The sequence below is a fragment of the Sciurus carolinensis genome, chromosome X (assembly GCF_902686445.1).
Source record: "Sciurus carolinensis chromosome X, mSciCar1.2, whole genome shotgun sequence".
Lineage (NCBI taxonomy): Eukaryota > Metazoa > Chordata > Mammalia > Rodentia > Sciuridae > Sciurus > Sciurus carolinensis.
In genome coordinates, this window is record NC_062232.1 from 9,936,657 (window position 1) to 9,961,697 (window position 25,041).

The window sequence follows — 25,041 nt, forward strand, 5'->3', positions numbered from 1 at the left end:
ATTATAGAAGATGATCGAAGAATCACTGAAGATTGAAATGAAAAAAGATTTAGAAATGAGTGTCCAAGATGCGAAAGACAAATCCGCTGAGGGAGAAAATCCTTTAGAGAAATACATGAAAATCATCCGGCAGGGGAAAGACCAAGAGTTATCTGCAGATAAGGTGCCTATGCTGTGGATGGGAATCTGGGTGGCAGAGGGGTTGGGGGATGGGCACCAAGGGCTTCTGTGATTTAACACCTAGGGACAGGGGTCTGTCTTCTTTACTGAAGACAAAAATAGTTAAAGCATAGAAAATCCACAGTTCAAATGGGCCCTCAAGTCTTTGATATATTATGTTCTTTTGACAAAATTTCATAGTTTGCATTTAGGTAAAACATTGAAGAGATTTGCTTTGTCAAAGTTTGTATAGGGTGAGATGTCTCATTAAGAAGAAAGAACAATTTGTCATTGAATAATGTATGCATTAATTATGAGACATTGGTATTTTATAAAACTGAATTATAGGTGTTAAAAATGCATACCAGTTTATTTTCCATGTGCTTGCTAAATTTCCTATTTAAAAGTCAACTCTCTGATACTCAACATTACAAAAATACTTCAAAGTGTTTAATAAGGTTAATTTGTATCTAATTTCAAAATTCTTCTTTGTATCAGAGCTCAAAAAAAATAACCAAAGAATGCTCAGTAGTGGACACACTGCCATCCAGTGACAAGGATGAAAGGTATGGTTTTCCTAAACATTTAGGCAAACCTGGTGCTCATTTTGTCAGCCCAGTGAAAATGGTCAGATACTTGAAGTTGCCTTTAAGAAAACAGGCTGGGGATATAACTCAGTTGGTAGAGTGCTTGCCTAGCAAAAAAAAAAAAAAAGAAAGAAAAGAAAAGAAAAAATTGAGCTGGGCACAGTGGCATATGCCTGTAATCCCACCAACTGGGGAGGCTGAGGCAGAAGGATCACAAGTTTGAGGCCAGCCTCAGCAACTTAGCAAGACCCTGTCTCTAAAAGTGTTGGGAATGTGGCTCAGTTTTGCACCCCTAGGTTCAATTACTAGAACCAAAGAAAAAAAAGAAAGAAAGAAAAGAAATTGAATCAGTCAAAATTACTTAAAAAAATAAGATTGTGATTTTTAACTTGTGAAGTTGATCCTGACACAAACTCTGAGGGCAAAAACCTTCCTCAGGGAAAGATGAGAACATTAGGAAGATCTCAAACCTGACACGAATCATAAAAATATCTAATCTTTGTTCTTTCCCTAATCTAGTTCCACAGGCTTTTCTCATGACGAACCAGATGACATTTGGTAATCATGTTAGCGGCCCAGACTTCTCACATACAACAGTGAAGTTATGTAACACATCATCCTTTCTAAATGTTTCTCTGTAACCAAACAAAATTCTCAATAAAAACTGTATTAATCCAGTGGAGTTTGTTTTACATCATTTTTTTTTTTGACACTATAGTGTATGATCTAAGAATACCTAGTCAAGTGAAACTTCTCCAGCCATTGACTTCCTCATTCAAGACACTAAAATGAACTTTCCCTCCCCATTTTTGTCTTGGGTTATACTTACCTTACTGTGGTTGAACTACAGGCCTGCATTTTGGAAGTTTAAGTTATGTGCCTCCCTCTCCAGAGTTAGGCTACCACTTATAGAACAGGAGGCCATCTTCCCCAACATGCTCAGATTTTCCCTCTGATATACAAATTTTTTCCATTCTAGGTTCTAGAAATAATCCATCTATTATGGTTTGAATGTTTATGTCCCTCCAAAATTCACATGTTGGAACTTAACCCCAATGTGAAAGAGCTGGAAGGATAGGTAGGCCCTTTCGCCCTTCCATGGTTTGAAGACACAGTGTTCATTCCCCATTGGAGGGTGCAGCAATAAAGTACTTATCTTGGAATCTGAGACCAGACCTCATACCTGCCAGCCCCTTGATCTTGGACTGCCCAACCTCCAAAACTGTAAGAAGTAAATTTGTTCTTTATAAATTACCCAGTCTAAGAGATTTCGTTACAGTAGTAGAAGACTGAGATAACATCTTTATTGTGGAATCTGGTCTATTTTTTGTTAGGGAGAGGGGGACTAGGAATTGAACCAAGGGGCACTGAGCTATATCCCCAGTCCGTTTTTAGGGTCTTGCTAAGTTGCTGAGGCTGGTCTCGAACTTGCAATCCTCCTGCCTCAATCTCCCAAGTTGCTGGGATTGACAGATGTGTACCACCATGCCCAGCTGTTGTGTGTGTGTGTGTGTGTGTGTGTGTGTGGTTTGGTACTGAGGATTGAATTCAGGGGCACTCGACCATTGAGCCACATCTCCAGCCCTATTTTGTATTTTATTTAGAGACAGGGTCTCACTAAGCTACTTAGGGCCTCGCTAAGTTGCTGAAGCTGGCTTTGAATTCATGATCCTCCTGCCTCAGCCTCCTGAGCTGCTGGGTAGTCTTCATTTTTAATGAATGAACTTGTCGATTTTTAAACGAGTAGGTTCTCCCCAGTAACTTTTGACTTTTCATCTCTTAAAAGTCAAGTTCTACAAGATATAACTGGAAAAAAATCTGTCCCCCCAGAGGTTTCTACAATCATTCTATATTGATTACTTTCAATAATTAAAGAGACTGCTTGTGATCTTATCAGACCATTATTTATTTAGGAGACTCATGTGACTTATGTTAATTGTACAAAATGCTGTTTAAACAGAAGGTACTATGTACGATGACAAATAGCAGGCTAATTGGGCTCCCACTTGTTCTCCTGCCGGGTATGAGCCAGGCGTGAATGAAGGGCGATGATCCAGAGTCAGCACCTCATTTAGAAATGTCAGTGTGTCAATAATGACAAAGGCTGGTCCTCACTGAGAAAGGTCAGATGTAGAATATCCAAATGCAAAAGCATGCTGACAGAATAGTTTTAAAAAAATTATAAAATGAAATCCTAAATAACAAATTTAGCTCTGCTGCTTCAAAGAGTAACTGTTAGAACTTGATTGTTACATTTCCAAATAAAATAATCTTTCATTAGACTTTTTTACTTTGGGTTTGAAATTAGCCAATGGTACATGGACCCTTATTAAGGTTCCCCATTATTTCTACTTTGCCCAAGAGTAAACCTTGTGTGAGTCTTATCAATAGATGGCTTTTATTTTGTTGGAGAAGCTAGTCAGAAAAATTCTATACTTTTCATAGAACTCTATTATAAAGTGCTAGTGGCATTTTATGCAAAATATAGCCCAGTGGGTTCCAGTATTTTTTTAAATTGCTCTCACTGAAGAGTTTTGTCAGAAATAAAACAGCCCTTCTAGATTTCTATGCAAATATGAAATCTTGATGATGCATATTTAAAAATGACACCATACCGAGGACAGAGAAAGATAGGATTTATGTATGGTAAAAAGGCAAGCAAATGAAGCCATAATTTTATTTCATTACTCTTAGTACATCCACAACTATTTCCACCTAAATAGATCTTTAAAATAAGCATACACAAGTATTGACTATTATCTACAAATATTTATTGTAACACTTGAATAGAACTACAGGAAGCCCTTGGCACTGATAGAAAATATTGATTCACTGTTAGGTTACAAAAATTTATACATAGCAAAATTTAATGCTCTTTACATAAAAAATATTAGACTACTTCAACAAAACTTTCAAAAATTCCTGGTAATAGCTACCAGAATTAGAAAAGTAAAATTAGGCTTTAGACACTGCCTCTTCTAAAACACTGGACTCTAACAGCACCTCCACTGCTGGAAAAAATATTTAAGTCTGTCATGCAACAGGAAAACAAAACACTAAGCTACTTTGGAACTGTTCTACACAGAAGAGAGCTTCTTCCAATTTAAAAAACAAAAATCCGAATAGGCATTTTTAGGCATTAACCGAAAAAAAAAAAATCCAAATGAAATATTATAGTTGATGTTCAATTTTAATAGCATCTTGATAAAGGTATGCTTCCTTTCATTTGAATACATTTCTGCACATGTATGTTTTAAAATCCAGGAAACAGCCAAACCACAAGTTAACTCTTAACATGAATATACATAGTTAACCCTATAGTATGCAGCCCCTTTGAAAAGCACTGATGTACCCAACAGTTATATGGATCATTTCAAAAAGAACAACACAAAGTTTACCATCACTAATACCCAGTACCTATAGTCACTTAATGTTCTGGAACACAATGATTTGGAAGGCAAATTTCTTTTGAAATGGCTTACTCAAGCAGTTTTCTTGCTGAACATCAAACATTATTCCAGGAAACTAAGATAAGAAAAAAATGAAATAAATACCAACCCTAATTTAAATTACTTATGTATTCAAGTCTATAAAAGTAGGAGGTTAGAGGTCTGTGGTCAATTTGCAGTTAGGTTTTAGATAGTTGGTATGAAACTGTAAACTCACCATCCAGACCACTTATAAATGGTTTAGAATGGTGGTCATTTTAATAAGGTAACACTTCTTAAAAATGTGTATGGAACAAAATTCTGTGAAGGAGTTTGGGGCCTCTGGTTATATAAATTCTTAGAAATTTCAGGCAAATAATCATTAAGGCAGAGCTGACGCTTATTTCACAAGAAGAATGATAACTGGGTCATTATCATTGTTTAAATGAAATCTATTATAAAATCGATTCTGGAAATCCTGTCACCAAGTCAGAATTCAGCTTCTGTGTTAGGTTCAGAAGAATTGTTGTAGCTTTTCTTATAGTATTATTGAAAAATGGATTTTTCAATTAATGGATCCTGGAATTGAGGGGTGCTAATTTGCTTTTTAAAGTCAGTCATAGGAATCACATTATCTTTGAGCCCAAGTTAAATAAATGTCAGCTGTCAGAAGTGGAACTTTACACCAATTCCATTTTATTTCCCATGTAGATTTTCTTTTTTGAGGGCAGATGGCATATGTGAATTTATGGTCACATCCCCTGATGCTGGCATGTCACAGGTCCCTATCAAGGAGTATGATGTAGTCTCATTACCTGCCTTGATAGAACTGCTCTAGCAATAAGTACACATATGCCATAAATTTCCAAAGGATGAACAATCAGTTTGTCAAAGTGTTGCCTTTTAAAATGGCTGACATGAAACCTCCAATATTTGTTCTAAAGAAAAAGATTTACCCACTGAAAGGTTTTCCTAGAGATACATCCCAGTAGCTTGAGACAGACAGTGAAATGTTGGTACGTCTACATTAGTTTGGTGGAATACACATCTGTACTGCAGAGCAGCTGATGATTTGTCAGAGCTGTAAAATCGTCGGCAGAAACACTCTGGCAAACATTTTATGTGTAAGAATTGAGTTGTTCTTTTGACCGAGACTGGATATCTTGCAGTTCCTGTTCTTCCTTTGCTTTGATATCCTGGTAAGCCTGCATTTTGCTCGCATCCTTTAAGTAAGCCCAGTTAGAAGACAGTATCATGAGGAAGTGGATCTGGAAAAGAAGGGTGAGCATGATGGCTAGTGAGCATGTGAGAAGGCAAAGCGAGCTGCTAGTCAGATTAGACGGACTCGACTGTAAAGGGGCAAGGGTTATTCAGTATTAATACTCATTTTGCTAGCAGAGCTGTCAGACACAGAGCATGCTCTACTAGTTGGCTTCATATTAAAAGACTGAAGAAAAGTTAGTACACAAATATAGTGAACTTGGGGGAAAAATGGCCAAAGTTATTGTTAAGGAAAAGCAAAAATGAAATACAAGAGAGTGCTTTTTACCATTTTTAGGACAACTGTAAAGACTAACGCAGAAGTTCAGAAACCTGTTGTGTTTATTTTAATTAAGTATAATGCAAAGATCTTTTCCACCTGTGGATAAAAAAAAATCAATTCCCCCAAAGACCTAAAAGTGTGAACAATGTTTATTTTGAGTAATTAAACTACATATTTAACATGGAAAAATTAAATGTCAAAACCAAAATTAAGAACTATAAGCAAAGCATGCAGTTTCTTAATTAACAAATTTTTAGTACTGAAACTACATTTTTCATTTTATAACTGCCATTATTTCATTTCACAAAATGTAAAAATCCTCATTATCCTTCTTTACAGTTGATGTGGCACACACCTCTTTCCCATTTTCCCTGCAAAATAAATCTGTATTTCAATTTCCTTATATTTCTTACTTCCTTCACAACGTATCTGAGACCTTCAGATTCAGGCCAATTTCTCTTTCCATTCAAATCTTACATGCCATTTGAGAACTAGCTATGAGGAAACAGTTACTACTCACCAAAAGACAACCATTTAAGGTTACCAATTTTGTAGGCTCTAAAGGAATGATTGTGTTATGCAAAAAAAAAAAATAATAATAATAATATATACATATATAAATCCTTTTTCAGAGAAATCAGATGGGTGACATCCTTTTTCTTCAAATTTTAATCTGCTTTATTTGTGGGGGCATTTATTTGGGAGTGAACCATGTGACCATAAAAAATTGTTTTAAGTCAAATTTAAAATGTATTTGCAAAATATCTTCTACAGTAACAAAACAAAACCAGATTAAAACATTTCTTTTTCATCTTCAGCACTTGTTCACATTTTCATCACTGAAAGTGGTTATTAAGCAAGCAAAAGTAACGGAAAATGCAGGTATGTCAAAGCATTAATACTTTACTTAGATACTGCTCAACGTTTTTCAGGAAAGTTTTTGAAAGGTGCTCACCAATGTCAGTAAATAACTGAATCCTTTTCAAAATATGGAAATAGCCATATCTCATTATTTTGTAATTCATGTATAGTAAGTCATATTATTCTACCATGTGAATGAGTTAACTGAAGCTATTTACAAATTACTGTAACAAAACTGCAGAAACAGACTCTGCTTTAGTCTGGAGTGTCAGTGATATTCACGCTACACAGTGGAGCTCTCTAAAGCTCCTTATTGGCCTTATGCAATTTAGAACTTAGTGCAGCAATCTTCCCGACTCTTAAACTTCAAAACCGCATAGTTATATGTGGTAGCCATCATGTAGATCAGCTGGTGGAAGAGAACAAAACAGGACAGTAAGATACAGGCAGTGAGGGCCGATGTTGCAACACTTCTAAACTTGGGCAGGGATGGATGCCAGCTCATAGTCTATGGCGTTTCTTTTTCCCCCACTTCCAATCACAACAGACGGTTTCCACATCTAGCACACATATTTTTTCTCATCACACATACACAATGTTAAGTCCTTGGCTCTACCCTCAATAAGTTTATTAAAAAGCCTTGGATGTGTTTCAAGAATAATAAGATGAAGAGCTGGGTCAGCAGCATGAGAAAGATGAAGTTCAATGTCTTATTTCCCCTCATCTTTCCAAAACTGCCTGCTCAGCAGCAATCAGTTCTCTTCCTGCCTGTGGCTCAGCCAAGAGAACAAGTCACCAACATGAATTCGTAGTTGGCCTTTTTGTAGTATATCATGGGAATGAATGACTTAATGGTTAGAATAACTGGGAATGAGTCACTTCCAAGCAACTGAGATCTACCCTTGCTCTACCAATCTTAATGGGTTCTCTTCACATCACAAACCAGGTAGCATCCAAAAATTACATGCACAAACCTATGTGTTTTATACAGTTGATTTGGATGTGCAGATTCCTAAAAATAAAGTTTGCCTACTGGCTAAAATTTAGGTGTGACCAAATAAATACTTGAGGCACTTCCTTAGTCAGTGGACAAGCACAGAGTAAGATTTGAGCTGAGGTTGAACAAGGTGACACTCTGCCACCTTGTTTCAGCTCTCAAACTATAAGCAAGTGTCCTTGTGAAGGTCTAGTGAGTGCTGCCATTTAAGATGGCTCACAAAACTACGCTGTGCCTTGGAGACAATCTTTGTGTTGGACTTCATTCAGGTATGAGTGATAGTGCTGTTGGCCATGAATTCAACAGTCACAAATCAACAATAAATATTAAATAAGGTGACTTTACACCAAAACACACATAAAACAAAGTCGTGTACTAACAAGTTAGTGAAGATGTGACCAGAGGCTTGTAGGAACCCTACCCTACATTCCCCCTTAGGGGCAATGGTTTAGTAGTCAATATTTCAGTCTTTGAAATGACTTTATAGAACACAACTACCACACATAATGAGACCAATTATATATGTATACATCTGTATATATATATATATATATATATATATATACACATTTCCATTTGCAAGTGAAGATTTCTTTGCAAAGAAAAGTGCCTCACTTGAACAACTGTCCATGAATGAAGTCATGAAACCAAGTACTAAATGAAGTCTGCTAGATCTAATCAACCAATACTGGTACCCTCTCTTCTTTCCAGAGTCCAAATGACATCACCTACAATCGATGCCAAGGGCAGTCACTACTACTTCCTGTAAACTAGACATGTGGTAAGTTTATACAAGGAACAGTTACCCAAGGCTGAGTACCAGGATCCTTTGCTTCAGTAGGCTGGCAAAGCTGGAAGGGAAATCTGTCATTTAGAGGCAGGGGGCGGGGAGGGGAGCTAGACTAGGGTGGTCCTGAAGCACTTACTCACCAGGGCAATGACGGTGGCGCCAGCTCCAGCACAGGCCACAATGAACAGGTGATAGGACATGTAGAACTAGAAAAGAACAGGCATGGGCATAAGCATTTTCTGTGGACTGCATTGTTGTATTTTCTCTTGTGCCAGGCTAGCTCATATGTGGGGTAAGGGTGCGGAGTCAAGACCCAGACTCTGGGAGATGAGTGGAAGCAGACTTGTGGCGAGCAGCCTGCAAACTCATTTATTGTGGGAACAGCTATACATGTTATAGGTTTCTTGCCCAATCATAATGCGCCACGGGGCATCAGACCACCAGGCCCCTATACGGGTTCCCTTGGTAACACTGGGTCAATTTGGGGGAGTTGCATACTTTCCTAGGTGACCAGAGCAGAATGCTCCTCACTGCAGGTTTTCCTGTCAGACCTGAATGTGCGAAGGTTTTCCTTACACACTTCAGATGTTTGCTGCTGCCAGCAAGAACTAGGATTTCTCCCAACACATTATCTACACCCATTCTGGGGTGCTGCCTCATTCTTCTCCTTGGTAACTATTCTCTAAAAGGCTGGAAGCAAGCCTGTGTTCTGTTTGAGCTCTGGCTGCACGTTGAAATCACCTGGGAAGCTTTAAAAACTTTCTGATGTCCAGACTGCACCCCACACCAATTGAATGTGAACACCCAGGGACTGGGCCTCAGCCATCAGTATATTTTAATGCTCCCTGGTGACTGCAATGTGCAGCCAAGGTTAGGAGACTCTGCTTTGAGCTAGTCCATGTTAAGTCAGGTAGGGTAGGAGCTGACTATTCCCCTAACTCACTGCTTTCCAAAAACACACATGACATTGGTGTTTTCTTAACTATGCAAGCTTCCACCAGTGAATCAAAGAATTTTGCTTTATAAATAGGTACAAGCCCAGGACTAAAGACTATTCTATGGTGAAGATAATTTAAACCAAAGTCCTATGATATATTGCCAGTTAAGGATGAGTGTGAAGTAGGGAAATAACAGCAAATTGTTCAGGAAATACAAATGATTAATGGTGAACTCTTACTAAAACCTTGGTACATATGCACAAATTCAGGAGAAGCTTTTCTATGAAAATTAACTGGCATTTTTCTGTGACAAGTATTCTTCTTTAAAAAACTTTCCAGAAAGAGAACGATCAATTCTCAGATTTGTAGATTTGGGGTCACTCCTAAATTACTGACGGAAGAAAATGTTCACCAATTCCTAAGGACCCTCACGGAATGGGCTGGACCACATAAAATGACCATTTTTGTAGGTCAAAACTGAATAGTGATGGTAACATAGAATTCACTGAAGAGTGCATAAAAGAGCTGTCCACAATAGCATTTTGGCCATCTCTCCTGCCCTTTGCAATTGGGAGAACCCTTTATCTCTAATCTATGAGGCCATCACCTATGAGCCCCCTAAACTGTGGCAGATTTACCTCATTTGTGTTGCAGATGTTCTCTAGGGCAGAGCCACATATTTTTCCCGGGAAAGCATTCCAAGGAATGATACCTGCAAAGTGAATCCCAAAAGAAAATTAGTGCCAGTTAGTGCCTTGGGTGGGTTTCTATTGTTTTGTTTTGGATTTTTTTGGTGCTTGGGATGGAACTCAGGCCCTCACATGTGCTAACACTCACACTCTACCATGTAGCTACATCCCCAGCCAACCTCATGTTCTAAACAGACCCCATCACTTTGGCTGCCAATTGTAACATAATTGTAGCTTGTTCCTAAGCAATAGCTGAGGTGTCTGCTGTGGGTAGAATAGGCATTTTGGAACAGAATAAGCCCTATTTGGACAATAGGGCTAGAGCAAAGTCAACTGATCTGTGAGAGATTTAAACAGCTTGGTGTTTTTCCCCTACAAATTGTGCTTTGTTCAATTTTGAGTTGATATTTGTAAGGACTGTTTCAAAACTAGGTTTTCCCTATAGTGAATTTATTAACTGTATCTGCAGGGTGAGCCCTCAGAAAGCATCACATCATGTTAAGGTCAGATAAATTGAACAGTTGGGCTGTGGCCTGACTGTTCAAGCTCTTGGCTAGTGGTCCACCTGAGAGAAGTGCCAAAATTGAGAGTATAAACTTGGAAACTTTGACAGTTTCACAAACTAATTTATTGGAATCCAATAAAAAGTTTTGGATGTGTATTTTGAATGCCTGGGGCTGGGGATATAGCTCAGTGGTAGAGCTACATATCCAAATCCAGCCTAGATTCAGTCCCCGGCACCAGGAAAAAAAACAATGTATATATATATATGTTGGGAATATTTTTGAATTGAAAGTCAAATTGAAAACTTTAAAAGAAAAAACATTAGTGCCCCTTATCCCAGAGAATGGGACAAGCACAGTCTGGTTCTGTGATATCTCTCTTGTAATCCTGAGTCCCTTCTACAGTGACAGGTGTCCCTTGGGCTGCTGCTCTTTTCCCTTTTTAATGCATTTAAGTGTGTGCTTAAAAATTAAGCACAATTCAATTTACACTTCTCCCAGGAGGTAAGGAAGGGGTATTTAAAAAACACACAAAGTTCTTATTCCTTCCATCCCTGTGATGGCCAACAGTAAATCTTCATGCCTTAGAAGAATGGGAAATTGTCAGTGAAGCCAGTCATTGCAAGGATAACTGGCTGGGCAGATACAGAGGACTTAAAAAGATAATTACTGACTACCAAAAATTTGTGGTGAAAAGTTATTTTTAAGGAAGAGGGAAATGATGCACATTTATATATTCCTTTACAAATACTTTAAAAGCCAACTTTAGGATCTGCTTTTAAACCCATTATAAAGAACGGTGTTGTTGAGCGTGGAACTTTGTGAGAAGTGACTAGTCTGATGGGTAGCTTTAGGTTAGTTTCATATTATATTGTTAAGATGAGGTGTGGCCACATGAGGAAAACAAGCAAAAATGAAATATTCATTTCTTTCCAGAAAAGTTCTAGAAGGATAGTTATTTCTTCAGTTGTAATGAGGATCTCTTTTCCTATTTCTGCCAAGAACAGATTTCCTAGCATCCTGGCTGGAAGCAGTAATTAGACTTCTTCCTTGAGATGCTGCCTTCTCTTATGAAGCAGAAAGTCAAGTCCCAAATTAATTGACAAAAGGAACCCAGGGCCCCTTCTGTGGCTTGTCACAAGGAACCAACCTTCGTTCCCTATTTTGAGGACCCTGTTCATTAGTAAAACCATTAGAACCAGTTTCTAAGAACTGAAGGCAGCTTTCACGGAACACACCCCAATAACTTTAAAATACATCTGGATTTACGTTGTGTTTTGGTATAGATGAAGTTTAAACAATTAGTCATTTTAAAAAAGACTATAAGAGTTGGATATACCAATTAATTAGATTGTATAATATGCATCATTTTAGATTAGTCAGTGATAAAACTGAAAAATATTTTATAGTAGATACCCAGAAGTCTGATTGAATTGCATTATAAAGTACTGTTGCATTAAAAACATCTTTTACTAAAAACTTGAAAATATAAAACTCCTGAATGACACCCTTCAGCAAGTTAAAAAACCTCAGCAACGCTTTCATCCAGAAAACAGCATATGAAGGGAATGAGTATAAACTATTTAATAGAAGAATGTGTGAAACAGGTCATGGGTAAAGGGGATGCCTCTGTAACAATTAAGGTCCAGATATATGCAACAAGATGACAAAAAATGAAGTGGGAGAGGATTAAAAGGAAATACCATATTGCCGGACATCCACACAGATCTGCTCCACACCCGCAGTCCCATTGGTCTGTGGTGACTTGATGACTTCGCAAGTTGACCATATGTTATAGAACATAAACACAGGCACTGCCGAGAAACCAAACACACCCAGCCAGGCCACTCCAAGCACGTAGGTAAGAAAAACGAACTAGGCCGAAAACGAGAGGAAGGAGAAAAAAATCATCCTTTGCAACAGCAGGTGCATCTCCCAGAAGAAGGAGTGCCTTTCTGGGCCCAGTACCAAAGCTGTGGATGCAGAATGCATTCCAGGGACCCCACCCAGCCATGGCAGCTAGAACAGCCAAGGGAGGAAAGGGGAGCAGGGGAAGCCAGAGCTGACCAAGCCCCCACATAGAGGATTTGAATGGTAATCCCCAAAGCAACTTCGGGGGCTTTTTCAGGTCTCTGTCTTAAACCTAAAAGGTGACCTTCTCATTCAAGGTCACAAAGCTAATTAGTGACAAGGCCTCCCACACAGTACTCTTTCTAAATCTGATAAGATGCTCATTTTCCTCCTGTTTTCTTTCCTAGATTCACACAGCTTTGCAAACAAAGCAATTGGTTTTGGGAAAAAAGCTCCATGGTCCTCACCCACAAGTCACTATGGGCAATTCCAGGAAGAAGGCAATTGCGGTGCTCGACTTTCATAACCTGCCTTTACTACCAATTTTCAGTCAGCTTTGAAAGGCTGCCTCAAACACCTTAAGGTTTCTGTTTGCAGAATGTGTACCTGCAGAGCATGTGGGCAGATTTGAGTTCTACCTCGACTGTTATTTTTTAAGCGCATGGTGAGTGAGACCTGAGGATTCTACCTAACTTTTTATACAGCAGGAATACCTGGGAGGCTGGTCTGTTGGGGGGGGGGTGGGTTTCAGGCTCAAACAAGGCCTTGCAGAAACAAGGCCCTTTTTTTAAGGACGTTTATATTTCCAGAAACATTTGCATTTCTAAAAATATTCAATGAAGCCAATTTCAGCAGTTTCGCCTTCCTTCCTCCCCAGTGCCTGGGATCTGGCTGCTCCATACTAGGGTTTCTTTTTCTTTCCCCTTCAAAAGAAAACTTTACAATCATTCTAATAACACCACAAGGACTCAAAGGGGACTGGTGATTCTTGGCCTTGGTGAATCTTCCTTTCCGGAGGAGGTCAGGGCTCCAGAGAGAAGGTCAGTGCCCTGCTGGGAGCTGTTCCTGTCACAGCAGCCTCCAACATTCAGAGCTGCTTCCTCAGTGAGCTCTGGGGATAGCCTCCCACAGAGAACTGAGGGGAGCAAGGCCTTCCTGAACAGGGGCAGAACTTATTTGTCTCCCCCACCTCACACAACTTTCTGACCTCAGTATGTTGCTCCAGTGCCTATTACAAGCCCTGTCCTCTGTTCTGTGAAACTAACCTAAAAAGCCAAAGTGTACCAGGGCCACGCCTATAATGCCAGTGACTCAGGAGGCTGAAGCAGGAGGATCACAAGTTCAAAGCCAGCCTCAGTATCTTAATGAGGCCCCAAAGCAACTTAGCGAGACCCTGTCTCAAAAAAAAATAAAAAGGGCTGGAGATGTGGCTCAGTGATGTGGTTCTGATTAAGCACCACTGGGTTCAATCCCCGGTACCAAAAAAAAAAAAAAAAAAAAGAAAGAAAGAAAAACCAAACCAAAGGACTACAAGAATCCTATTTGGGAGTAGGGACATTCAAATCAACAAAGGACTAAATAGTCAGCGGGTGAGTGGTTCATCCAAACCTGTAGGAACATGGTTTTCAGAAATACTTCTGAATGACACTCCCTGTGGAGCCTGACTTGTCCTTGCAAGTGCTTTAATTCTTGTTCAAGCATTTTCACACAGGAGATTAGGCAAACAGATCCTAAAGAGGCCCAGCAGAGCTGTTCTGAGGTCTCACAAATGGTGTCACTCAGGACAAAATTACAGGTTGGCATGCAGCCCCAGGCAGCTTAGGTTGTATGCTCTGCTCCCTGTGGGGGCCGTTTCTCATAGAAGGGGCAGGTCTGGGGTGGAACACAGATTATGGTGTTAGGCCCTGACCTGCTCAAATTTACTGCTATGTGAGGGAACAACAGGGACAGGCAGGACTGGGAGGGACTGCATCTTTGGTCTCCAACAGTAAGTCTGATGTTCACAGCCCTATCTTATTTGTGCTAGGGGATATTAAGGTCTTAGCTCAGTCCCTGTTGGAGGGCAGTGATACAGGAGAGAGCAGCAGACTAAGGCAAAGTAGCTCAAAATGGCAGGAGGCAGCCTGCATGAGTTTGAAGCCTGGGCAGAACCAGCAGTCTGGCAGAGGCAAAGGGACCTGTGTGTAGATTGAAGCAATGTGGTGGGCTGCCTAGGCATTTCCAGAGATCCTGGAGAACCCAGTCCAAGTGCCACCTGCCACAACCTTTGGGATGTTGGTTCCAATCTAAGGGGGACATGTAAGGGAAGAATGACATGCCGACCCTTTGGGGGCATCGCCTTGGCCATACCCTTCCTCCTTGAACTCAAGATATTACCTCCCTGGCTGTTCTTCCTTAGTTCCCTGCTAAGGCTCCTTCTCCATGGCCTTGCCAGTAGACAGCATTGTGCCCCAGCACTGTCCCCCTTCACGAGCCTCCTCAATGTCAACTTACTCATGGCCATCACTCTGAAATGACCAACTCTTCGTCACCCTGGCCTGGAGCATTCTCAGAAATCCCACCCCAATCTTATACACACATACTAGCTAACTCCACCTATTTCTTCATGGTCATATCAAGTCCCAATGTGTTATGTTGAATCCACCTTCCCCATACTCTAATGACATACACAGCCAGAGGTTGGGCACTCATTACCTCTTCTCCTCCTCACTCCCCCTGCCTAAGCCCAGAGCCTATCACCCCTGTCTGCATCTGCCCCTGTTCGCCACCCTGCTTCCTGAGCCAAGTTCACAACTCCACAGTGGCTCTGGCTTCTTGCTTACCTTCCCCCCTCAAATCTGTCCTCCACAGGGAGATCAGGGATCTATACATGATCCTTACTCCCCTATGTCTTTGTCAATTTCATTCCTAGATTTGAATTTTATTCAAGGCCTTTCCTTCTCTGATCCCTGTCCCTTCCAAGCAGTATTATTTCCCTCCTCCTCCAACAGATCCTTCCTTTCCAGCCTGGTCACAGGACTGTCTCCCTGGAGCCCCGCCTCTTTCCTGGGCCTCCCAGTCCTGATCATGCTGGTTCCTCTTCCCCCATCTCTCTCCTGTGTGGCAATTTCCTCTGCTTTGTGTTGGTGCAAAGCCCTCCCTGAATCTGCACCGAAACTTACACATCCCTCATACCCAGGCTACTAGATCACAGAGAATTCCACCTCAACTGGCATGCCTCCTGCAGGAGGACTCTTACAAACTGGGCTCTCCCAGGCTTTAAGCCAGACCCGTGACAGTGGCACCCTAGGTCAAAGCTCCCCCTACCAGGGAGCTTATGACCCTTAGGGGAGGCTTGACACCAAGCCTGGCATTTCTTCCTTAGCATTAGTGCTTCTCTTGATTCCCAAAATGTTTTTACACCTGACCATTTTTTCAAATGCCACAAACAGCCAACTGCCTGTGAGATATTTTCACATGAGCACACCATTATCAAGTCATTCAAAATATATGTATCTTCAAAAAAAGAAATGCAATTCAGGGTGTTAAAAATGAAACCCAATACTTGCTTCTTCCCTCCCAGCCCCCTACCCACCACCAGGTTACCTTTTGTGATGTGGCACTTTTTAAGCTCGTCTTTGCATTATTATTTTTTTAAGATTTGTCTTCTAGACCAAAGACTGGCAAATGTTATAAAAGTCAGATAGGAAATGGTCTAGGTTTTAGGGACCTCCTCCAGTCTCCATTACAGCTACCTGGCTCTGCCACTGTGTAGCAGGAAACCAGCCAAAAGTCAGAAGCAAACAAAACAACATGGTTATGTGCCAATAAAACTATGTTCACCAAAACTTGAACGTATATAATTTTCACATGTCACGAAATAAAGATATAAAATTTTTTTCTCAGCTTGAACCACACAAAAACAGGCAGTAGGTCTAATATGGCCCACAAGTCGTTCTTGGCTAACCCCCATCTTAGACTATAAATAAACTCCTTGAGGAAGAACTTGTTTTAACCTTTGTACCTCCAGTGACTAGCAAAGTCCAGCTAGGTACTTGATACACTCTGTTCTGATAAATATTAACAGAAGGATTATGACTATTTATCACAGAACATGTCTTTTTTTGGTATTATGGATTAAACCCCAGGGCACTCTACCACTGGGCTATACCCTCAGCCCTTTAAATTTTTTATCTTGAGTTAGTCTAAGTTGCTCAGGGCCTCACTGAATTACTGAGACTGGCCTCAAATTTGTGATCCTCTTGCCTCAGCCTCCTGAGTTACTGGGATTATAGGTGTAAACCACTGCATCCAGCAAACAAATATTAGGGCCACTTTTCATATTCAAAGACAAAAGGAAACTTTGAGCTAATCTGAAAGTTGTCTCCTCCTATAGCGGAAAGTCGTGTGAATCTTCGGTACCTTTACCTGCATGTTCATAAAGAAAACATTTTTCATTACCAGCCATAAATTTTAATTTATCATCAATAACACATTGAAGGTTTTCATATTCCTGACTCCACATTGGAAGACCAATATTTGTGTCACACACCCCCACCCCCGCTCAGATAACTGGTAGATTTTGCCAACTAGAGAGAAATACATCTAGGCATCCTCTGGTTGTAGGTCAGAGGTTCGCACTCACCATTCCACTGATGCATCGGCCACAGGCGGTGGTTTTAAACTCCCCGTGCAGTTCTTTCACTGCACTTGTGGTGTAAAATCCTTCTGCCAACAGAATGATGCCATACAGGAAGAAAAAAGACGCAATTCCATAGATGACATACTGCATCAGTTGTATCCTAGGAAAAGAAGAGACCTTGAAACACTCGTTTCACTGTGAACTAGAAATTTCCCGATTCTGAAGAGAGGACATGAAGTAAAGTTACAATGACGTCTCCTTTGGCCCTGGCAGTCTCATGGGCATCCTGGGCAGGCACTTCCACACACCCTCAGCAACCTGGGCCTGCCTTCCATAATGAACTTACAGGTGAGGCATGGGAGAAGTTTCCTTTGGTCAGGGGCAGGGCCCACTCAGAATCTATGCATACTTATCAAATCCTACGCAGTGATGGTTGGAACCCTCATTTTGCACTCAACCATAAGCATTTTTTTTTTTTTTTTTTTTTTTTTTTTTTTTTTTTTTTTGCAGTGCTGGGGATTGAACCCAGGGCCTTGTGCTTGTGAGGCAAGCACTCTACCAACTGAGCTATATCCCCAGTCCCTCAACCATAAGCATTGAGGAGTTAAGTTACTCATCTGAGGATACGCATGATGGGCCAGCATTTGAACTGAGGCTCAATGGACAACATGTATTTTCCACCATATCAAAATGGTTCCCACCCAGACCTGATTACTTTGATAAAACTCAGCATTCAGGGCCTCTTTAAGGAGTAACTTGGGCAGGTATTTTTTGCACTGAGATATTTAGTATACAAGTGATAGTATGTCAAGTAGACTTAAGTTACAGAAAGTTAATTCACTACTAAGCTTGTCCTATGAAAATTGACAGAGACTGGAATGACAGGTCCTCAGCTTTTGGCCACCACTGGAATTACCTTTAGAAAATTCTGGTACTGGTTGGGGATATGGCTCAGTTGGTAGAGTGCTTGCCTCACATGCACAAGGCCCTGGGTTCGATCCCCAACACTTAAAAAAATTCTGGTACCTAGATCGCATCCCTAGAGATGATGATTTGATTGGTGTAATGTGAGGCATGGGCATTTTTTAAAGCTCAGAAGTTTGAGAACCATGGATTGAGATCACTGGAAAATTAAATCAATATACCTTTCCCAGGTTCGATCTTGGTAAATATTTCTTCTCTGCACAATAGTTAGTACACAAGGATCCCCTTGTCGTGCTTGATCCCTCCTTATGACCCACCCGACTCCTGCTCAGTTCTTTGGAGGATATTCATAAACAGATAAAGAATTCCCTAAGAACTCTTCCAACATGGTTTCCTTATTCCACAAAAATTCATTCATACCTTTTTCACTCTGCTGGAGAGGTTTTTCACAAGGCATACAAACACTGAAACTTTAGGATTAAAGGAAAGAAAACAAAAATGCTAAAATGAATAGGAAAGGCGGACTATATTTAAAGGAAATAAGTGTGTTGCTGCTGAGCTTGCACAGTTAGGAGACTCCCTGCTTGGGAGTTATTGAGACTCCATTGAAAATTATCTCAGAACAGGAAGGAAGAGATTTGGGGCTAAATCCCTGGCATGTCCCCTTTTCTGCTTTGGAGGGTGCCCTGGGATTTGTTCTTCTACTAGAATAATTAACATTAAAATGCTACTGCTGTGGACTTAGAGTTGGCGCAAGTCCTGAATGGGGCTCCTATCATTTCAGAGATGGTGGTCATGTATGACAAAACCAGATGGTATCTGTTACCTGGGAACAATGTTAACTCTGATAAGATGATCAGCAGCACCAGCCTGTCACTTTGTCACACTGCCCTATGTCCACTGCTGTGTGGAATTCCCTATGTATGTACCTTGCTGTTTCCAGGTAAGATCCCACCCTGGAGCCCAAGTGCCCCCCCTCCATGAACTTCATTCTATCTGTATATAGTAACCTTGAATTTAAAATGCATCAGTTTTCTTCCAGGAGAATATGTGGTATCTTCTAGAAAACATGGTGAGGTGGTTACATGTCACATTTCGCAAGGGAAGCAGACACTTACACTTCGCTCAGCAAGGCATGGTCACTGGTGTTGGTGGAGAAGTGCTGTTCCAGAATGGCCACGGTGCCAGCAAGAGCCACATGCCCACAGCCGCAGAACAAGGCGACTCCAGAGAAGCACAGGATGGTGGCCACCAGGGAGGCATAGGGGACTCCTCCCAGACACTTGATGCAGCATTCGAAGCAGCCTGGACCCAAAGGAGAGAAAAGGCAGCTGTGATGGCCAGGGATGCCTCTGGTCTTTCCAGTCACCACCGATTAAAACACAGGTTTCTACTCTTCATCTCCCTCGTGCTCTCCAGCTAACATCTTAATATCCCAAGGACCAGAGGGGAGGTTCCCATGGTCTCACATTCTCTGGGTAAAGACCCCCAAGGCTCTAAGAGGGAATGAACTTGATTTGTTCAGAGTCTAGAAGGGTAGTGAGTGGCAGAGCAGTTAGCTGATCGATAATCACAATTCTGGAGCTTCCTGGCTGACTGGGGTTGGAAGAACCCTGCCCAAGTGGCAATGAGGAGCACCCATTCCACTAACAAACCAAGGGGAACAGCAGTGAAGCCACAGTTCTAGGGGGAGAAGTGACAGGTTTTCTCCAAACTGACTTCTGGGGTTTCAAGTACATAGATTGCTATTGCAGCAAATGACTTTCCCCAAGCCCTTGATCCCTTGGGAAGCTGGAAGAAGCTGATACAGTAATTATACTGTCACCAGGTTTGGAATAATATCAAAAGATCATTTTGGAAAAGTCATAAGTATTTGGATCCCTAGTTCAGTGAAGTCAAAAGTCACCAAGATCCACTCAAGTGGGTCAAATTTCATTCAAGTTGGTATCAGAAATTAACTCAACTTTTTAATAAAAGTACTCCCCACCCCAGCCCAGCCAGCACAAGCAACTCATTCATAATCATCCTTCTCCCCCTCCCATCCCCCAGCTTCCATCTGCCCCTTCCCTGACACTCATTCAAAGTCAAACCCAGAACTGGTGGGTGATAGTACTTGGAAGGGGAAAAAGGAACAGAAGGAGGGGGAGGAAAAAAAAAAAAAAAAAAAAGACAAAATGAGCATCCATGAAGTGAAATGAATGAGATAGAGCCATACTTCACTCTTAATATTGAGAAGATGAGACTCTTACTCAAGATGTTAATAAAGGCCTCTCTGATGGGCAGAGAGGTGACATTTTCAGCTTGGAGGCATTTATGTTTCAGTTCAGCAGGATAATGTCAGGATCTCTCCTGATGGCCCATCCCTATTTATATTAGCTAAATCCTTAAGTAAATGGCTTGTGGGGAAAATGGAACTTTAAACACATCATGATGTTTAACAGCAATCAAGCAATTTCATTACTCAGGACAAGCACATTATGCCAGTTAAATTTCCTTCCCCCAAATGGTCTTCATAGTATCCAGGAAATGAAAACCCAGTGTAACACCAGAGATGAACTTTTTTGCATGGATGAACATCCTATCCAAAACATCTGCTGAAACCCAACATGGAAAGTAACTATGAACCTTTCTCTTTAGTTTCTTGGGGAAAAAAAAAAAAAATTCAGGACTTCATAAGAAACCTGTGTTTTCTTCTATTTCAGAAGATGATCAGCCATTTTCAGGAAGACCAATCTCCCTATAGATTTATGAAACCTGGTTAAAATGGGGACCAGTGTACAATAAGGTTCAAGTTCACTAGCATGTCAGTACCTAATAGACCCTTGGACATTTGAGATTTGTGAACAGTGGTGTTGGAGCTTGATCTTCTATCGTCATATGACTTTCTAGGATCTGGGGTAAGAGGAATGCAACTAAAGTCCAAGTTCTTTCAGGCTTCCAAACCAAGAGAAACCAACATCCTTGGCCTTGATGTGCCCCATTATATAAAAAGAGACCTATGTGCGTCATCATTCACACCTTCCCCCCATTCTCAGTCTCTGTAATAAGAACAAGATGAATGCCTACCTCCTGGCTAACCCAGTTGTGACTGGTCCTTCTTGGACAGAGATGTGTGGCCTTGGGATGGTGCTGTCCAATAAGATGCCCACTTCATGTGGCTATTTACTTTAAATTAAATTAAATATTCAGGTCCTTGGTTGCACTAGCCACATTTCATGTGTACAGTAGCCACTTATGCTACTGGCTTCCATGATGGACAGTGCAGATACAGAACAATTGTTTCATCATTGCAGAATGCTGTTTTAAAAGACACTTTTTGACTGGGTGTATATCCGATTTTCTATAACATAAATTGGATTATAACCAGGTTTTACTTTGGATTTCATTACTTCAGTACTTTTGAAGACTTACTGGGTGGTGCCAAATACTGCTTAGCACCAACAGATACACATCTGAAATAAGACATCTTTGCCTTCAAGATCAGTCTAATGTGGCTGGCAGACAAGGAACTAACTCGTAATATATAGCATGATCATGGCCAGGATACAGACCACTGGAGGGTCAGAAGAGAGAAAAGGACAGAAGGGAATAGAACTCATACTGGAGGAGGAAGCGGAAAAGACTTTCTGTTGGAGGACATATATGCAGAATACTTAAATGACTAATGTGACAGTGATGTATTACCTGACAAAATGCCCATTAATGTCTGGACATTTCTGATATATATATGTTTGTTTGTGTGTGTGTTAATAAACACATCCTTTCTTATCATTTGGAGTTAGGGTTAGGTATTCTGGTGTAGCACATTTGCCCTTTAACAATAGAACTCATCCTTCTATATCCACAGTTGCCACTTCAAAAGGCCCTCTTATCCAAAGGGTTAGAACATTCTGCTTCATTCAAAGAAAACATCACAGCTGCTCCCAGGCTCAAAAAGATGAGTGGGGTTAGAAGAACACTGATGTCCAGTCCCAAATTCAACACTAGATCAAGGCTAAAGTTTCCCTGCAATTTATATCTCCCAGGGACTTCATATACCCCATGCTGTGGATCTAGTTTGGTAACAGCAGGGGAAACCAGGGATTTAAGAAGCTGGGGAATCACTTTAATGAATCACACTGTCTTGGCAGATGCCAATGTCCTTATGTTTTCAACAGATGATTTCATTTGTGGCGGGAGGAACCCTTGCCTCTGTGGAACTGAAATCACCATATTGGTCTTTAATCCACATGCACAGATAAAACTCTTACAGACCCTGCCAGCCAGTGTGTCTAGAAGCTGGTAGCACACAATATGGGAAAATGTGATAGGAAATAATACCACTGGGGAATATTGTGGGGAAAATGGAACTTTAAACACATAATGATGTTTAATAGCAATTAAGAGCTTGCTATAGAATAAGCACTACAAGAGCATGTTCTAGCTTGGTGGGCCAGTTATCTTCAGATCAAAAATTATCTGGGTAGTGGATATTCAGATCACTCCACACTGCATCTTCTGTGCCATTCTAGAAGCCACTTCTATCAACAGTAGGCAAGATATCACTGAACACTGGGTAATTTGGCCACATGGCACATACTCATCCCAGAACTGCTCAAAAAGTTAGTAAGAAAAAGCAAAATATTTTCTTAGATTGGATATCAACAGTATTAGTGCCTTCACATCACAGCATTTAACTTGAAATATAGGTAGGTGTGTATACAGCAGAGTTAGTGGCCAAGGTTGTAATGGTCATGAGTGCTCAGGCTACCTCTACAGTTATGTGGGGCCACATGCTTGGCCTAATGCTCTGCTGTGGCAGCCTTAAAATTCTTAATATTTGGACAAGAGCATATGAATTTTTATTTTATATCAGGCCTGCAAACTATGTAGCCAGTTCTGGATATATGTATGTGGAAGGGGCTGAAGGGGTTCTTTTACCTTGTATGTCCACAGCAATGTTTTATTTCATACTTATTAGATAGACACTCAGCCTGGAAAGGCAGACATTGCCTCATCTATTATGTCATCCTGACCACAGCAACCATCAAACTCTGTATCAAGGGACAAGCCATGATTAATGCAATATCACCACAGGAGAATTAATGACTTCCCCCTTACTCTGAAAGGGAGTAACAATGACCCACCACAGTATCCATCACAGTCAATGCTTGAATTTCTCCAAAACCAGGGGTCAGCAAACTGACCTGCTTGTGTAAATAAAATTTTATTGGAACACAGCCACACCTACTCATTTATAAATCACCTGGCTGTTTTTGTCCATAGTTGTGACAGTTCACAATGCTTGCAAAGCCCAATGCATCTGCTATGTAACTCTTTATAGTAAAGGTTTGCAGCCCATATCTAAAAGCACCAGTTAGTGTTCAGATTATGATCCCTGATCAAAAAGGGATACGGGTGAACCACTTATCAATTGAAAGTGCTTTTCCAAGGCCAGCAGCAGCAGCTTGTGAGAAATGGGAGGTTGTGAGAAATGCAGAATCTTGGGCCTAGCCCTGATCAGCTGAGTTAGCATGTCTACTATAATGAACACCCCACTCCAGCATCCATGTGCACAGGAACACTGGAGAAGCCCACTGCTAGTCAGCAGTCCCATCTTCCCACCTCAGATGTGTACCCTGAGTTCATCTGCAATGTCTGCTTTCACATTCCATGGTATTTGGTTTTTTCTCCCTAAGAAAATGGTGGCCTGCTGGGTTTGATCAAAACACTGTAGCCACTTGCAAATCAAATGGCAAATTCCAGGGACTACAAGGGGGACAAAACAAAATGTTTCAAGTTGTTCAGCTATATTGAAAAGAGTACAATTATAGTGCTTTTTCAGAGCCAAGCAAATATTGTTAACCTTGGAATTTTTCATATCCAAGATGCTTTAGTGCCATGGCATATGCAGGGGCTGAGAAAACAGGTACATAGTTACTTGAGAAAGCAGACACCCCTGCATGGTGCTGGGAGCACCTATACAAAGGAAGTGGACCTCTGATTTAGACTGTCTCCAGTACAGGAAGTCATAGGCAAGCTGATGTTTTTTAAGTATGGGGGTGGTGCCCAGTATCAGCAGAGCGTCCTACTATGGATATGAAATTAATACTAGCCAAGGAAGAGCAGTGCTTTTCTTGGATATTCTTACAAACCCATAGACCGAGTCTTCCCAAGCTTCAAACCAGCAATGGCAGTGTTGGTTAACATGAACCAGAAGAGGCAAGGAAACTTTTTTTCCTAGATGACTGTGACTTACTAGTTAAAAAAAAAAAAAAATCAATGCCAGACTTTCTAGCACATTTTACTAGTAATTCTCAATACCTCTCACCAAACCCCCAAACCTCTATTGAGCTAATAATGCCTAAGTCTTCATTTAGCTGGTCTTTAGCTAAACAGTTTTAGGTTTTGATTCACACAAAAGCTCCAGTGTGCATTAGCCTAAGACAGTTTAAATATAAACCACATAGTAGGGAGAGAAAAAAATACACATCAATGCCTCTCTCAATAGCCATTTTGTCTCCAGCATCCCTAGAACCTTTTGTGCAGAACAACAGAATAAGATACCTTTTGTTCTTGGGCTTGTGGATGGCCGTTGCCATGGCTGTGAGTTCATAATGGCCAAGTGATTTGCCCAAGTTGTCTGTGATCTTGGCTACAGATTTAATGCTGGAGCAGGAGGGGGGTCAGCGGGAACAAGGGCTCAGATTCTTCCCTAGGGAATGAATGTCTGTCTGTCTGTCTGTCTCTCTCTCTCTCTCTCTCTCTCTATCTTTCTCTCACTCACACACACACACACCCCACACTCCTCTATAGGGACTTTGCTACTTTATTGATTCCTGACGAGCCACAAAACTGAAAAGAAAAGGAGGAAACAAGCTTTGCAACTTTCAAATAGTAACAAGAAAATGGAGGTGGGCAGAATCCTAGTTAAAAGAAGCAGAAATGAATGTCAGTGGATGGAAGCTTCCTGACTCCAAGAGGGCTAAGGAGTATTCTCAACAGGGGATGACTGTGCCCCTTGGGACATTTGGCAATGCCTAGAGATAGTTTTGGTTGTCACAGCTGTGGGAAGGGGTGCTACTGGCATCTAGTCTGTGGAGGCCAGGGATGATGCTCAATGTCCCACACTGCATAGGACAGTCCCTCGCAACAAAGATTTATCCAGCCT

General features: G+C 40.9%; 2 protein-coding genes across 7 annotated transcripts in view; one reads left to right on the plus strand and one right to left on the minus strand.

Moving 5' to 3' along the window:
* The window catches only part of Ofd1 (OFD1 centriole and centriolar satellite protein), a 36,421-nt gene extending 35,003 nt beyond the window's left edge, over positions 1 to 1,418 (plus strand). The window contains exons 21-23 of the mRNA XM_047536019.1: positions 8 to 163; positions 658 to 725; positions 1,266 to 1,418. Coding sequence (XP_047391975.1) covers positions 8 to 163; positions 658 to 725; positions 1,266 to 1,308 — 267 coding nt within the window. The 3' untranslated portion in view covers positions 1,309 to 1,418. The remainder of the gene's footprint in view (positions 1 to 7; positions 164 to 657; positions 726 to 1,265) is intronic.
* A 1,221-nt stretch (positions 1,419 to 2,639) lies between these two features.
* Positions 2,640 to 25,041, minus strand: part of Gpm6b (glycoprotein M6B) — a 156,343-nt gene continuing 133,941 nt past the window's right edge. For 3 of the 6 annotated variants that reach the window (XM_047535550.1, XM_047535546.1, XM_047535549.1), the window contains 6 exons: positions 19,010 to 19,196; positions 16,971 to 17,127; positions 12,199 to 12,370; positions 9,942 to 10,015; positions 8,506 to 8,571; positions 2,640 to 5,442 (listed from right to left, as the gene is read on the minus strand). In XM_047535550.1, the coding sequence (XP_047391506.1) occupies positions 5,293 to 5,442; positions 8,506 to 8,571; positions 9,942 to 10,015; positions 12,199 to 12,370; positions 16,971 to 17,127; positions 19,010 to 19,196 (806 nt within the window). In that variant the 3' untranslated portion in view covers positions 2,640 to 5,292. Of the gene's footprint in view, positions 5,443 to 5,848; positions 6,988 to 8,330; positions 8,427 to 8,505; positions 8,572 to 9,941; positions 10,016 to 12,198; positions 12,371 to 16,970; positions 17,128 to 19,009; positions 19,197 to 25,041 lie in introns of those variants that run through there. The other 3 variants (XM_047535547.1, XM_047535551.1, XM_047535548.1) reach the window with 2 other exon arrangements.